At 47.5% G+C, this 14,426-nt stretch overlaps 1 protein-coding gene across 10 annotated transcripts in view; it reads left to right on the top strand.

The window, feature by feature from the left end:
• The window catches only part of NEO1 (neogenin 1), a 165,339-nt gene that overhangs the window by 102,275 nt on the left and 48,638 nt on the right, over positions 1-14,426 (top strand). For all 10 annotated transcript variants that reach the window (XM_042022697.1, XM_042022698.1, XM_042022696.1 and 7 more), the window contains exons 6-7: positions 1,348-1,502; positions 2,269-2,389. In XM_042022697.1, coding sequence (XP_041878631.1) covers positions 1,348-1,502; positions 2,269-2,389 — 276 coding nt within the window. The remainder of the gene's footprint in view (positions 1-1,347; positions 1,503-2,268; positions 2,390-14,426) is intronic.

Below are 14,426 nucleotides of genomic sequence, written 5' to 3'. Positions count from 1 at the left end.
GGGGGGGGTGCTGCCCACCTCCAGCTGTTTTTAAAAGTATTAAATCCACCTACAAACCTTTGGGACCATTTCAGAGGAAGGAGTAAAACATGACCTAGGATTCCTTATCCACAGCACCAAAGAAACCCTGTTGGGAGGCCAAGTGTGTAAACTGTTTGTCTAAACCCCGTGGCCCTTCCATATTGACTTTGTTTGCTAAATATTAAAGGACAAAAGGCTACGTTGGGGTTTCCTGGAACTCCAACAATCCAAGCTGCCAGCACAAGTCAGAGAATTGCCCTGTGTCTGGGAGCGTAGTAAACACAAATAAACAGGCTGGTGTTCTGTACAAAGAGGATACTCCAGGAATAGGAACCTGCAGGGCTTGGTGCTGCTGAGCCAGGTGAGTGCAGAGGCCCTGGATGCAGCTGGAGGCTTCGTGGAGGCTCCGTAGGAGAAACTGTAACGTGTCTGTGCACCAGTCACTGGGGGCTGGTGTTCCCCAAAAAATCCCTATCTCTGAGTTTGTGTCATTTTAAATATATTTGACTGACTTAATCTGACTCTGAGGACGTAAGGACATTTAAAAGGCAGCCAAGATCCAGAGTAGCACCTTTGGTGCATGTTGTAAGTGGAGAACTTCTGTTCTTCACAGGATTCGCGTTCAGAGCTTCTGTTCTGCTGTGTTTTAAGTACACAGCTTCCCTCCTCTGTATCCATGGTATCACTGTGGGACAAAGGCATGTGGCTGCTCCTGGACATGCTGTTTCCTTGGCTTCCACAGGCCAGAGAAGAAACTCCTGGGATCAGTGCAGCATTCTCCGTTTGGTAACCTCAGCTCCTTCACAGGAGCACGAGGCCATGGTGCCCTGGGAAAGTTTCATCTCAGTTTTGTGTCCATTCATTTTTAAAAGTACTTTTTGATACAATTATCGCTTTTGTTTTTGTGTTGACTCGCACTCCCTGAGGTTTAACTTTGCACTTTGTGCACCTCATTTATTCTTTCCATTTCTTCTTTCACGAAGTCTCAAGAGGTCATTCCCAACTGGCTGGATCCCAGGATGGTTTGGGTTGGAGGGGACTTTAGAAGTTGTGTCATTCCCAGCCCTCTGCCCGTGGGCAAGGACACCTTCCACTGTCCCAGTCTGCTCCAAGCCCTGTCCAACCTGGCCCAGATGCAATTCTGAAAACTCCCAGCTTGTGTCGGTGTCTGTCAAAGCTGAGCTGCAAATTCCTGCTGCCTTTGCTGCCACTCGTGCCCAAGGCCCCCGTCTGTCTCTTGGTGTCGAGCTGGCTGTGTGTGAGCCTGTCAGGTCTCTTTCTCTGGGTGTAACATCATCTTCTTGTCTTTCTTCTTTCACCCTGAAGTTCCCCCCACGTTCCTGAAGCGTCCTGCGAACATCTACGCCCACGAGTCCATGGACATTGTGTTTGAGTGCGAGGTGACCGGGAAACCAACCCCGACCGTGAAGTGGGTCAAGAACGGGGACATGGTGATCCCCAGTGACTACTTCAAAATCGTGGTAAGTGCACTGTCCATCTTGCAGGTTTTTAGGCTGTCGCCCTGTCAGTTCTCCTGCACATAGTCATGGAAATTGGAAATTCCCATTCTTTTATGGGACTTGCTTCCTGCTTTTGTCCTATTGATGTTTGGGGCCCTCAAGAGAAATGGTTGCTTGAGTCCCTTTAATGCACGTTGCTTATACTGTAAGAGCTGATGTCTTCATAGCTTGGGCTTTCCAGGAGAGTCAGGCACACAGAGTGACAAAATGCACTGTCAGAGTAGGAGCTCACCACGACCTGGCTGTGTGTGCTGCAGTCCGTGCTCTGTAAAAATTCCGGTTTCAAGCAGGAGCTGCAATGGAAATGTAACTGAGGTGTGGATGGTGAGTTTGGCACATGGGTGCTTCTGCAGGGAGATTTTAGATGCCGTGGAAGGCGTTATTGGGACATAGGTGAGAAATGAATGGCTGTGTAACTGGGTGTACCTGGATTGTGGGGCTGGGAGGTTCAGTCAGTGCCCAAAATACCACCAGAATGGCTGGGGAAACGTTAGGATTTGCCAGTGCTTTGTGATGCTAGAAAATGACAGCCATTAGTGAGAGCTTCTGCTGCTTTTGATCCCCTAGAACACAGGATTCAGTGCCAGGGAGGTGAAATCTGGGAACTCCAAAAACCTTCCCAGGTGCTGTCAGAAGTTTCTCCTGCCACAGTAATTGCCGTGCTGACACCGTTGGTTTGGCAATTGCAGCCCATTTCTAAGTGTTGTTTTCTCCCTTTGCTCCTCAGAAAGAACATAACCTGCAAGTTTTGGGGCTGGTGAAGTCTGATGAAGGATTCTATCAGTGCATTGCAGAAAATGATGTTGGAAATGCACAGGCTGGAGCCCAGCTGATAATACTTGACCTTGGTAAGATAAACTGGGACAGCAGAGAGCCAAAAATAGGGAGGGACCATTCCAAGGGACCTTTCCCACATGGGGGGTTCTGTCAGTAACTCAGCTAGAGCAGGGTGATTTTTTTAAAATGATGAGTGATCCAGTCTTGTTTTCTGAACACCCAGTAAGGAGAATTTAAGGAATTCTACAGGATTCACCCTGTAGTTTGAATACTACTTGGTGCAATAATAAACCGTGGTCAGAAATGCTACATGCTGAGGTTTACAAGCAATAGCAGAATAGCCAAAAATGAAAATAGTCACTAAAATAAATCACAAACCTGGAAAAGAACCCCTTATGGAGCACACCCCAAATCACGTATTTTGTATCAAAATCATTCCAGTGTCAGAAGCTTTTTTCTGCTATTAGTGTAAAAACCAGTGAACTTTGTCATTCCTGCGAACAGCAGCTGCACATCTGGTGGGTTACAGCTGCAGTTTAGGTAAATATTTGTCCCCGTGCTCCAGTCAGTGGAACTCCTGCCAGTGCTCCCTGTACAGGGTGCTGCATTGCATGGCTGGGGTGGCAAAGCAGAACAACTGGTGTTATGACTGAAGACCCAAAAAAAGAGGTACTGCAAATATCATCACTAAGGCATCAGCTTGTTTTGCTCTTTCAGGTCACACGGTTCTGAAAAATAATTTCTAAGAGACCGAGGAAGAAAACCACTACTACAGAGGATGAGGGGAGACAAGTCAGACAAGAAAATACTAAAGCTATACTGGGGAGGGACTTTGTGTTGTCTTTTTGGAAGGGGATTGTTTTAAATTCTAATTTCTTTCTTATTTGGATGGAGAGGATTTAGGAGAAACAGTCTTACCTGTGACTGAAGGTTTGATGGAACTTCACACCTGTGGTTTGAAGAGGTGTGAATCTGCTGTCCCTGGGTTTGGTGTCCAGTGTGCAGAGAGTAAACTTAGGAATGAGCCATAAAGAGAGATTTCCCGTTTATTTTCCAGTTGTTTTGTAGAGTAGCTGTGCACTTACCATTTCCTCTGAATTCCTGTTTGGATCTGGGTGTGTTTCACTGCTGGCTGAAGAGCCACAGGTACTCCCCACAATGATTTGGGGAATGCAGGGTGCCCTCTCCTGGGGTCAGGAGCTTTAATGCCTCGGAGCAGTGTCAGGAATCTGCATCCAGCACTGCCCTGCTGTCATCATATTGCCAGAAAAATTATTAAAAGTAATTTAATTTCTGCTCTGTGCATTAATCACCTGAGTGGTTTGCAGCCCTTTCCAGCGGAAGCATTATTCCATATTCTGCACGTTTGAAAACTCTGGATAATGAATGGCCTTGGCTTTGGGAGCCCTGCCCAAGCCTGTGCTTGCACCCAGTTCCCAGCAGTGGTTTCTAAATGACTCTCACTGTTGTTATTGGAGTTCCTGTGGTCTCACTCCTCTTCCTTTCCCTCCGCTGCTGTTTGTCCAGTGGTTTCTCCTTCCTGCTCTGCTCCGGCACCTCCTCAAGGACTTTGCCTCACAATGTCCTTTCTCTTTTGCACGCTGCCAGAGGATTTGGGATGCAGTGGTGGAGTCTCACTGTGGGTGTGGAGACACACCCCGAGGCCCTGGAGCTCTGGGGCCATTGAGATGCTGTTCTCCAGCAGTGGGACACCCCCATGGAACACCTCTGAGGGGACATGGAACTGTGCTGTGCAGGGGGGTGTGACAAGGGGGGGTATGAGGAATGAGTGTGATCTGTGAAAACTGGCAATTCACCGGTGGAGGAAATACAGATATTTGGGTTTAAAATACCTTCTCTCAATCCGTGAGCAGGGGAGAAGGAAACTCTTCTGGGAAAGAGGGAGAAGGTATCAGTAGTCGCAGCTGGCTTGGTTTGAAAATTCAAACCCCTAATTTGAGCAGAAACTATTCTGAACATTTCAATCATTAATTCAGAAAGCTTTTTTAAAAATTATTTCATAGCTGCTGATGAGAAATGCCAACTTCGCCAATTTGAAAAGTAACTTCAGTGAGAAAAATGTTGATTAAGTGTTCATCAAAGGTCTTCCCAGTTAGCAGCACTTCCCTTCCCGTGCTGTTCTGTTTGCTCCTTCCTGCTGGAATTGGCAAACATCTGGCTATTTACAAACCATTTCTCATTAGCCCTTTTGCTTATCAAATTGATCTTGGATGAACTAAATGCAAATGAGAAAGTGGAAGCCCTGGGGAGTTGCTCGGGGAGGCCACGTGAGTTCTCTCATCCAAGTGAAGCCCCACATCTGTGTTTTGTGCTCCTGGAAGGCTGTGTAAGTTTGAATTGCAGTGAGGGAAAAACATTTGTCTGCTACAAAGGGAGGCTGGCTGTGTTTGGACAGATTTCTGACTTGGGGGGAGCAGGAATTTGGAGATTCACCTTCTGCACAGCGTGGGCACAGCCACACAGAAACCTGTATAGAGTCTATCTGTGACTCTCATCTCCTGCAGTGAGCTTAATATAATCATTGATCAGACATAACATCTTAGGCTGGGCTTTTTTGTGTTTGGAGTGAGTTCTGGGTAGCTTTTAGTACATAGGAAAGTTAATTTGTGGAAAATGTTAAAGCGAAGAATTGACTGGCAGAAGTGAAAGGCTTCTTGAGTGGCTTTTCTTCTCAGCTGTGGTAATTCTGTTGATAAATCTAGGAAAGTTTGCACCGTGGAAGGGATTGGCCATACAGAGTCCACAACTCCTGCTTTTTCAGGAATACATGAAAGAATTGTGGCATTGAGAGGAGAGATTTTTAGGACAAGTGTTTGTAATTGAGAAGCTTGGAAGGATAGAAGAGGGAGGAAGATTTGGGTCAATGGTCCGAGTTAAATCCTCTTTATCCCCTGTACTGGACACCAGGTGTGGAATTCTGCAAGGGATTTGAAAAGTCTCGCATGTGCTTTCCAACCACTTTGGGGTTTGAAGCTGTGTCCCTGTTTCTCAGACTCTGGCCCTGGACACTCAGGGCCTTTCAGAATTTCGCTGGAGCTGTGGCTCTGCTGCCTGCTCTGCCTTTCAGAAGAAGGAAGTTCCTCAATGACCTCATTGCCCTGCACTTGCATTTCTCAGTCTCGATGCTCCTCTCCTTGCCTCCTTGATGAAGAGATGAGTGGTTTGATGTCCTGCAGGCGCCCCCACAGAGGACTCCTGCCTGTCCCAGAACCTCCGTTGTGTCTTGGGAACGCCTTTCTCAGCAACCTCAAATTTCTCCTCCCTCTTTTTTACACAAACCCAGCTTGCTTTACTTCCAGTCCTCATTGCTCAGCCCCTGAGTGTCCCAATTACAGGGCAGATACACTTAATTACAGCAGAGCCATTCCTTGTCATCACTTGTACAGCATTTCTGTGTGTGCTGAGTGAGACCCTCGGGTAACGGAGGCATTTGGGGTTTCTTGGTCCTGTAACCCGGCCTTGTCCGGGGAATCTGGCCCTGCTCACGCTGCCATGTGGGGACTGGGAAAAGAACAGGTGGCAACAAGTAGGAGGAGGGAGGCAGATGGTTCCCTGTCACCCTGTGTGAAAGGCATTGACGAGTACTCAGGCACCGGGGAGAAACAGGAGCGATGCCTGAACACTGGAAAGCACAGCCCTGGACTGTAAACAAATATGCCACGTTCTGGGAGAACAATTTCAAACCATCCTTTCAGACGCACGGGGTCACCTTCAGAACTGCAGGGGGGTGCTTTGTGGGGCTTTTGTACTTTACACCACAAAAGTGGGTTTTTTCAGTACATTGTCAATTGTTCAGGAGTGAGATCTGGGAGTGAATGAGTTGGGTACTGTGTGCTGTACTACTTGGTGCTGTAGGAACCATGTCAGGATTGTTTGCAGTGGAACTACCCATTTCTTTAAACTGAGTTTTTTCATGAGAAAAGATCTCTGTCCAAGCAAAGGTATCGTGCGTGTGCTTAATTACTCCCAGCATGGGAAGCAAGGAGGAGGAATTAGAAATCTGTGTGTAGTTGTAGAGCTGTGAGGCTTTGGGATCGTGGAGACATCTGGGGATGGCTCCAAGGGATGGGTGCAGGTTCTTCAGGAAGGAGGGGGCAGGGAAGCAGGGAACTGGGTCACACTTGAGGGCTGACTCCAATGTTTCATCGCTTTGGAGAGGGTGATGAGCCACCTGGGAGCTCTGGCACAGGGATCAGTGGATGGAAGGGCAGCAGGGTCCTGCAGGGCAGGGAGGAGATGGAGCTTTTTAACCCAGCCCTGGCACTCGTTTGGGTTTCAAGCCATGGGGGTGTGCTGGGGTGGCAGCTCCGTGTGTGACAGGCAGCACAGGGAGTTTCTGGAGTATTGCAATTTGTTGTCTGTGTCTGGCTGGCCAGTGGAGCTGAGAATTCCAGCCTTGAGCTTTCAGACAGGAGGCTTTGGCTTGTTTGGGATATTTTTGGTAGGTTTCCATGGGAGACTGTTGGTGGACAAGAGGCAAACCATTTGATCCTGAAGGACCAAAGCACAGGAGCCTTTTCAAAGCACAGCAATGGTCTGCTCCACAGGGCAGGGCTGAGTGTGTGTGTCCAGGAGACCGGGAGGGATAAAGAAGGAGCTGCCAACTGGGCTCCAACACTGAGTGAAAGCACAGAGAATCCAGAATCAAAGGCAGAAAATGGCCTGGATGTGTAGGGATGTAGGAAAGACAAAGCTCAGCTGGAGCTGGAACCTTTTCGGGGAAGGTTATGGAGGCCATGTTATGGGTACATGAGAGGGATGATGACTGGGAAAATCCAGCATGGATTTGCCAAGGGCAAACTGTGCCCAGCTGTTCCCGTGGCCTTCTGAGATGAAATAGTTGGACCTGTGCTTGAGAGAAGTGGATTTTGTTTGCTTTGCCTTTGGTGCTGTCCCCAGGGGTATTCCTGAAACTAAACTGGGGAAATCCAGACTGGACGGTGGGATGTGTGGGCAGCTGTGGAAACTGGGAGCATGTGGGGTACTGGATATGCTGAGTTTGGTTAACCCTGGACACCCTGCTCAGGCAGGGATGAGGACGCAGGGCAGGTGGTGGTGGCAGGGAAAAGCTGCAAACGAGGGAATTTCTGGTCCCAGAAAGCAGTTTCCCAGGGAGGGGAGCTGCAGTCCAGCAGGCTGCCCAGGGAGCTTTGGGAATCTCTGCTCTTGGAGATACTCAAGGCACACCTGGACAAGGCCCTGAGCAGCCTGGCTGAAGGTGACTCTGCTCAAGGGGGGTTCAGGTGAGCTCCCAGACCCCCAGAGCTGGTCCATGGTCCTCACACCCTGTGAGGCAGGGTGGGGATGGACCCTCTTGGTGTTGGTGCTCTGCATGGAATGGCCAAATCTGACAATTCCATGGGATGTATTTCCTGCTGTTCTCCTTGGGAGAAACACAACTGCCTGGTGTTGATGGCAGTCTGACATCACAAACGACGTTTGATTCAAGTCTGACACCACTGGATGATCTCAATTCCTCTGCTGAGTTGCATTCCATGGATCCTAATTCGGAGGGAGTTCTGAAGTCCTCGTTCATTGCCCTACACTGGTGCTTTCTTTAAGCAATTGAGTTCTGTCCAGGCCAGTTGCTGCAGAAACAATTCCATTTCATGTTGGTACCTCTCTGCCAGGGTTTGGCTGCGAGCTGTGTCCAGTCTTGGAGCACTGAAAGGAGCTGGGTGGGCTGAGGGCTTCTCTGACCCCCAGAAAGGTGGAGAACATCAGGAATCTGATCCAAGTTTCCCAAAGCCAGCATGTTTCAGTTAAGATTGTGCTGAAAATCTGTCATTTCTGTACTGCAGATGGTACTGGACTGTTGGAGGTCACTTCAGGCTGACTTGGAGATTCCCATTCCTTACGCAGAGGCCATTTCAGCTCCCCTGCACTGACTGAAAAGATTCCCACCTATAGCTGGATGTCAAAGGCAACGTCAAAAGCCTTATTTCAGTCAGGGTAGATGAAATACTCAGTGTTTTCCTTAAGTGTGAGTTTCATTATGCTGTTGTAGGAGGCAAATAGAAGTTCTTGTTGACAATTTTTGGCTCCTGCTGAAAGAAATGTAAAAGTTGGCACTAACAGGCCAACTGTGCTCTGCTTTGAAAAGCTCAGTTACACATTTGGGTATTTGCCATGTGTAAAAAATCACATGAATAGGGCCTTGCCTGGTTCAAGCCTCGAGGCAGACTCCTGTCATGTCACCCATCAGGACCTATTTTGGATGATTTCACAGATATCAGATGTACCTTCTCAGGCTCTCTCACTTGTAGAGGTGATGCTTTAGAGTATTTTTTAGTCACATATTGTGAATGAAAGCATCCTCAGTCCATGGAATTCTGTGGAGTTCTTGGAGACTACAGAAGTACTTGAACAATCTGCAGGGTATTGTGAATGAAATGCCAGAGCAAGATAAAAAGAGTTCTTGGAATAATAGAGGAGGACTTTGGGTGTTCCTCTGCAAAGTCCTGTGCGTCTTCTCTCAGACAGAAATGTTCTCATGTTCCTTCTGCCTTGTCCAATTTTGCATGTCTTAATGAAGGAAAATGGGAACAGGTCCCTGTGGTTTCCAGGAGTGGCTTTCAGGAGTCTCAGGATCCACCAGGGAAGAAATGATTCGTAGATGAAAACTGAGCAGGGAGGCTGCAAAGCCTTGCAGACAAAAATTGACATTTTCTGTCAAGAGGAGAAAGTACTCAAAGGAGTGAACTGTGGGTTTTGGGGAGTGGGAGATGGTGGTGGACCTGGGCTGGAGCTGGGTGTTCAAGGTCCCTTCCAGCCCAAAGCAGCCCGTGGTGCTGGGAGAGCAAGGTGTGTGCTGAGGGCACTGCCTCTGCTGGGCTGGAGACCGGGGGAGATGGGGAGAACCTCTGCTCTGATGGAGGGGGAAGATCTGAAAGTGGAGAATGGAAAATCCAGCGGGATGAGCATCGTCAGAGCCACGAGTAGCAGGGGAGCCTCCTCCCTGCTTTTGTCTGGTTTATATCCACACATCCCTGTGGGTTTCCACTCACCAGGGTTAAGGTTTGTCCCCAGAAAGCTTTAAAAGCAGCAAATGTCGAATTCTGACCTATGCATGCTGAACACTTAAGAACTCCTGGCAGTGCTGGGGCTTCCCAGAGCCGAGAGTGTTCCCGAAGTCCCTGCCTCCATCCCGGCCCTCCGGCATCCACCCGGCGTCAGATGGATGGTGCAGGAACAGCTTGGAAGCCTCATTTGGAGAGTTGTGCTTCAGGAACATAAACAGCATCTGAAATCACAAACTGACTTCAAACAGTCACAGCCAAAGCCAAGCTCAGGGAATGTTTTGTACTGGTTGTGTACACTCCAGTGCTAATTTTCTGTAAACACAGCAGTGTGTGCTCCTCTTTAGTGCTGAAAGAGTGGGGTTTTTGGGTTTAATTTTGATTTTAATTTACATTACTTAGCTATTATTCCTCAGGGAAAGGCAGCATTTGTGTTTCTCATGGCTGCATGTCTGTTCAAAATGGCCTGGGAGCTGTTTGAATTCAGTCACTTCCATTTCTTGACTCAATTCCTGTTTAATAAGTGATCTTTATTTATTCCCTGTTTATGGGCCCTGCTTATATATAGTCTTACTGAGAAGCAGAACTGATTAAACCACCCTGGATCCCAAACTTCTTCAACATTTAACTTGATGAAATGGGAGCTAAGCAGTTCTCAGTAGCCTATTCATGTTTAAAGCTGGCACAGGCTTTGAATAAATTGCTCTAATTTAGATTAAATTAAGAATAGATTAATGTTTGCCAGCGTGCCGTGAATCGCAGGGAGGCATAACAGCATTTATATTGTGCTTATTAGTTTTCATTTCTTGTTTTATGACTGTATTTACAGTTGGCTTGGCAAAGAAATGGGAACCTCCTGATGGAATTCGTACGGGGTCAGGCGCCGTGACTTCGGTTTGGGCCCCCAGAGAAAGGGCTGTGGGGATGCTGCTCGTGCAGCTGTGCTTGGGAACACGGCACTGGCACCTTGAATTTTGGTTTTCACTGGAAGAATTAATGGCTAAAAGGTACTTGAAGAAATTCCATGTCTTGTTGGGAAAGGAATGATCCATAAGGAATGGTCAGTGGAGGCAGAGCAAGGGCCTGTAGGAGTGAAAAGCTTCAGTGTATTATGAGAAATACACAACACACATTAATACATGTTTGCTGTCCCCCACCTGCATTATTCCATATTTATTGTCCCACTGCAGAAGTGCAGTGAGGTAGGATGTGTATGGAAGGCTCTGAGTCCATTTTATCTCATCTCCTCTGGCTAATCCTGAATTCCCGAGAGAGTTTCTCAGCCCCATAAAAGTCTCTTGGCCACCAGAAAGGCTGATTAATAACAGCAAATGCACCTCCCTCAACAGCACTGAAATCCACCCATTCCAGTTATGTTTATCCTCATACTCTATATATTCCTGGCAGCTTGGCTGGATGATGTCATGTCAGGAGTGCTTTTTCCTGGGAACAAAGCGGTGCCGCTCCGGACACGAGCCCAGCTCCGGCTGTGGGGTGATGGCTGGTGGCTCCTCTGCCTGGCTCTGGCTCCTGTTACAGGGGAAAATACAAATAACCAGGGGCAAGAGCAGCCACTGCAGTGCATCACGAGGGCTGTTGTTTTCAGTGGCTTTGCTTTTTCCATCCCGGGATGAGTGGAAGGGCAGGATTAGCTGCAGCTTGATATCCGTCACAACTACCAAAGGCATTTCCTCTGCCTCTATTCCTCACATCCAGGGCTGTGAAGATTGACAGAAACACCCTTAATTTGTAATTGATCCCAGGCTCGTGTTGGAAAGGAAAATATCAGATTTTGTCAGTCTCGCACCAGCGGGGAGAACAAACGGGTGGGGTTGGTCTTAATTGGTTGCTTATATTTCAGAGTTGCTAAATTATACAGGAATAGCAGAGACAGCTGAATGCCATTTGGAGAGAATGAGAGGATTGGTTTTCACTTGGGCTGAGTGGGGAACAGGACTGAGGCTGATGAAGATCTGGAGCTGGCAGAATCCCCTGGTACTTATTGATGGGATAACCTGCATGGGCTCGTGGGCTTTATTCCCTAAGGAAATGCCATAAATCTGACAAAGAAATGTAATTTATAATAATGTGTGTTCAGTATTGAAACCAGCTGTAAAATGTCACTGTTCTCACTGCCATAGAAGAGCCTGGAGTGGGGATTTCTTGTTCTCCTGGTTGTTTCCCCTCTCCTATTGTCTCTCTTCTCCCCAAAAAGAAACTGGTAATTGTGGATCCAGAGCCTTTAAAGGACAGATGGAATCTGTGTGGTTTTCTGGTGACACACCAGCACTGCAGGTGCTGAAGGAAAAGAAAGAAGGAGGAAAGTCACGCCTGGATCCAGATCACAGCTGACTGGGGATGGGCATTCCGCCTTGGCCCTTCTTCAGCACCAATTTACATTTACAAACTGCTTTGAAAACTTGGGGTTTAGGCATTTTTAACAGTGGTCAGCGACTACAGCAAATCCACATTTAAACGTTGCACCTCTTGCTATAAACCCCGTCATGTACTTGGGGTTTATTGGGGAATAACCTCCAATTCTTGTGTGCTGGGAAGTGCACACCAAATTCCCAAGCCTCTGTGCTGGGAAAAGCAGTTGTATTCTTAAAATACTCACGGGGTTCACTTTTTCTGTTAGAATTAGAAACAGGAGGAAGTGAGTGAACACTACAGCTTTAAAAACAGAAAGGAAAAAAGTGTTATTTAAGAGTTTATAAGATTCCCAAATATCTTGGTACTCCTCTAGTTCCTATAAAAATGGGTGGGTGTGAGGTGGGCAGTGAGGAGCCTTTAGCTCCTCCTAAGTGTGGCCTTTAGCAGAGGAATCCAGTGAAAATTAATAAAATATCCAGTCCCACATCTAATAGTGCTGCTCTGCAGGTGGTTATGGGCTAAAAGAGGAAAGGGGGGCTTGAGGGGTACCTTCTCTCCCTTAAAAATATTGATTGTGTAGATATAAACCTAAATGGAAGGAAAATAGAGTATGGTAGGTAAGTGTAAGAGACAAGTAGTTAAATAAGCTGTTAATAATTAGTTTTAATAAGTTTTTAAAAGAGCTTGGAGAAATAAGGACAATTTTGAGTACAAGCAGCTTGTTCAGCCTCATCTGCTGCAGCTGCAGTTTGGCAGAGTTGGTGCTGCCGAGTTATTCCAAGTGTCAGCAGCTCCCAGACAGAAGGAAAAGATCTCCCACTTCCAAGGTGTTTCTTGGAGAAAAGCAGCCCTGGACAGCAGCAGCGTTTGTGTTCCGTGGGTTCCTTTGTTTCAGGTCAGGCTGTTACTGTGCTGTTGCTTTGAAAATACATCCTGAAACAGTTGAGGCATGCTCATGGAATCGCAGGGTGGTGTGGGCTGGAGGGACCTTAAAGCCCATCCTGTCCACCCCTGCCGTGGCAGGGGCACCTCCCACTATCCCGGGGTGCTCCAAGCCCCGTCCAGCCCGGCCCTGGGCACTGCCAGGGATGTGCTGGTGCTGCTCTGCCAGCACAGCAGTGATTCCTGCACTGCCTGCAGGATTATTGGGGATTATTGTGCACTCCCAGAGCTCCCAGCACTGCTGAGCCCTTCCCTCGGGAGTGCCAGCTGAGCATCCCTGCGGGTGCCACAAAGGAGAGGTGGGAAGGGAAGGGGTCTGTGCAAGGGCACCAGAGGAGTTGTTGGCAGGGCCTGGGGGAACCTCAGAGCGATCCTGAACTCCTCGGCTGTGCCGTGGCTGTGCAGAGCTGAACCCTTTGACAGGACACGGGGTTTTATTCTCCCTGCTCCGCAAAGGCTGTGCCTGAGCAGAACTTGCTTATTTGGGAATAAAGTCACAGCTCTGCTGCTGTTATTAAAGTCAGATTGCAGAACGCTCTTGCAGGCTCTGCTGCTCTCAGGAGATTTTTTAATTCTTCAGAGGAGTTCACGTGATGAATGTTTACAGTAAGAGAAGACCCTGGCCAGGGTTCTTTGGGGGCACTTCCAGGCAGTTTCCCTGCCTTGAGTTCTATATGTGGGTTTTGTTTTGTGTTTTTGATTCTTTTTCTCAAGGAGGAGTTGTTAAAAAAATACTAATTTTTTTTAAAACATTGAATATTCACTACTGAATTTGAAGGTCATACCCATTATTTTGCAATGTGTGTTATGGTTTGAATTTCTTTCCAATGACAGAATGTGTTTCAAAGCAGTTTTAAACTCCTTGGGGACAGGTGAGGTGTGTTTGGCTTATTTCCCTTTTTTTAATAACCTGAGTCTCATGACCAAAATCCCTGCAGGACTTTTTTCCTTTGCATCCTCCCCTGGAGCACTGGGATGTGGTTGGAACCAGGGGGTTCCTGCTCCATTTCCCTGGAGCACGTCAGCAGGGCTGTCACGCCTTTTTAAGGGTTGTTTTATGAGACAGGAAAAAATCAAATTGTTTCCTCTACACCAAAGCATTTCATGGTGAAACGGGAACGGGAGGAGGGCTCGTTATCAGGAGGGGTTTTATGACTTCCTTTAAAACACAGGCTCCCAGTCAGAATGTGTTTATCACTGTATTTATATATCCCCATTGATTGAGCACCCAGCAGTGTCCATTCACAATGCAAAACAGAGCCAAATAAATGCCTAAAAATCAGAATTGCCAAGTGTCAGTTAAACACTTGCTTGTTCTGGATTTTTGGGGAGTTTTCTGCAATGCTGTGCATTGAGTGAAGAGTAAATAACAGCTCTCGATCCCAGTGGTGATGTAAATTAATCTAAGCCAACTAAAAATTAAAAATAAGGCGTTTTGCCCGCTCCGGGCTAAATGTGTCAGCACAGAGGAATAAATAAGGAAGCATCTCTGTTTCATTTATGAGGAAAACGAGGGATATTGGTGGGGGAGGGTCTGTTCCTCAGGGTGGGGGTTGAATTTGGGTTTTTAAGTGTGTGAGGGACAAAATTGATTCCAAGTGTTGAGTCGGGTTCTTGTCCTCAAACCTCTCCCTTGAGTGAGATGATCCAGGGGAATGCTTGTGTGGGGTCAGCTCCTGGGCCCATGTGCTCCATGTTTCCCATGGTTCCTGCAGGATTCATTCCCACATGGATGCCCTGGTCTGTGGCTCTG

Source organism: Corvus kubaryi, unplaced genomic scaffold, assembly GCF_017639235.1.
Source record: "Corvus kubaryi isolate FWS band 111438036 unplaced genomic scaffold, C.kubaryi_AGA036_p1.0 37220, whole genome shotgun sequence".
NCBI classification, from domain to species: domain Eukaryota; kingdom Metazoa; phylum Chordata; class Aves; order Passeriformes; family Corvidae; genus Corvus; species Corvus kubaryi.
Note: the sequence above shows the minus strand (reverse complement) of the source record. Positions and strands in the feature narration are given on the sequence as shown.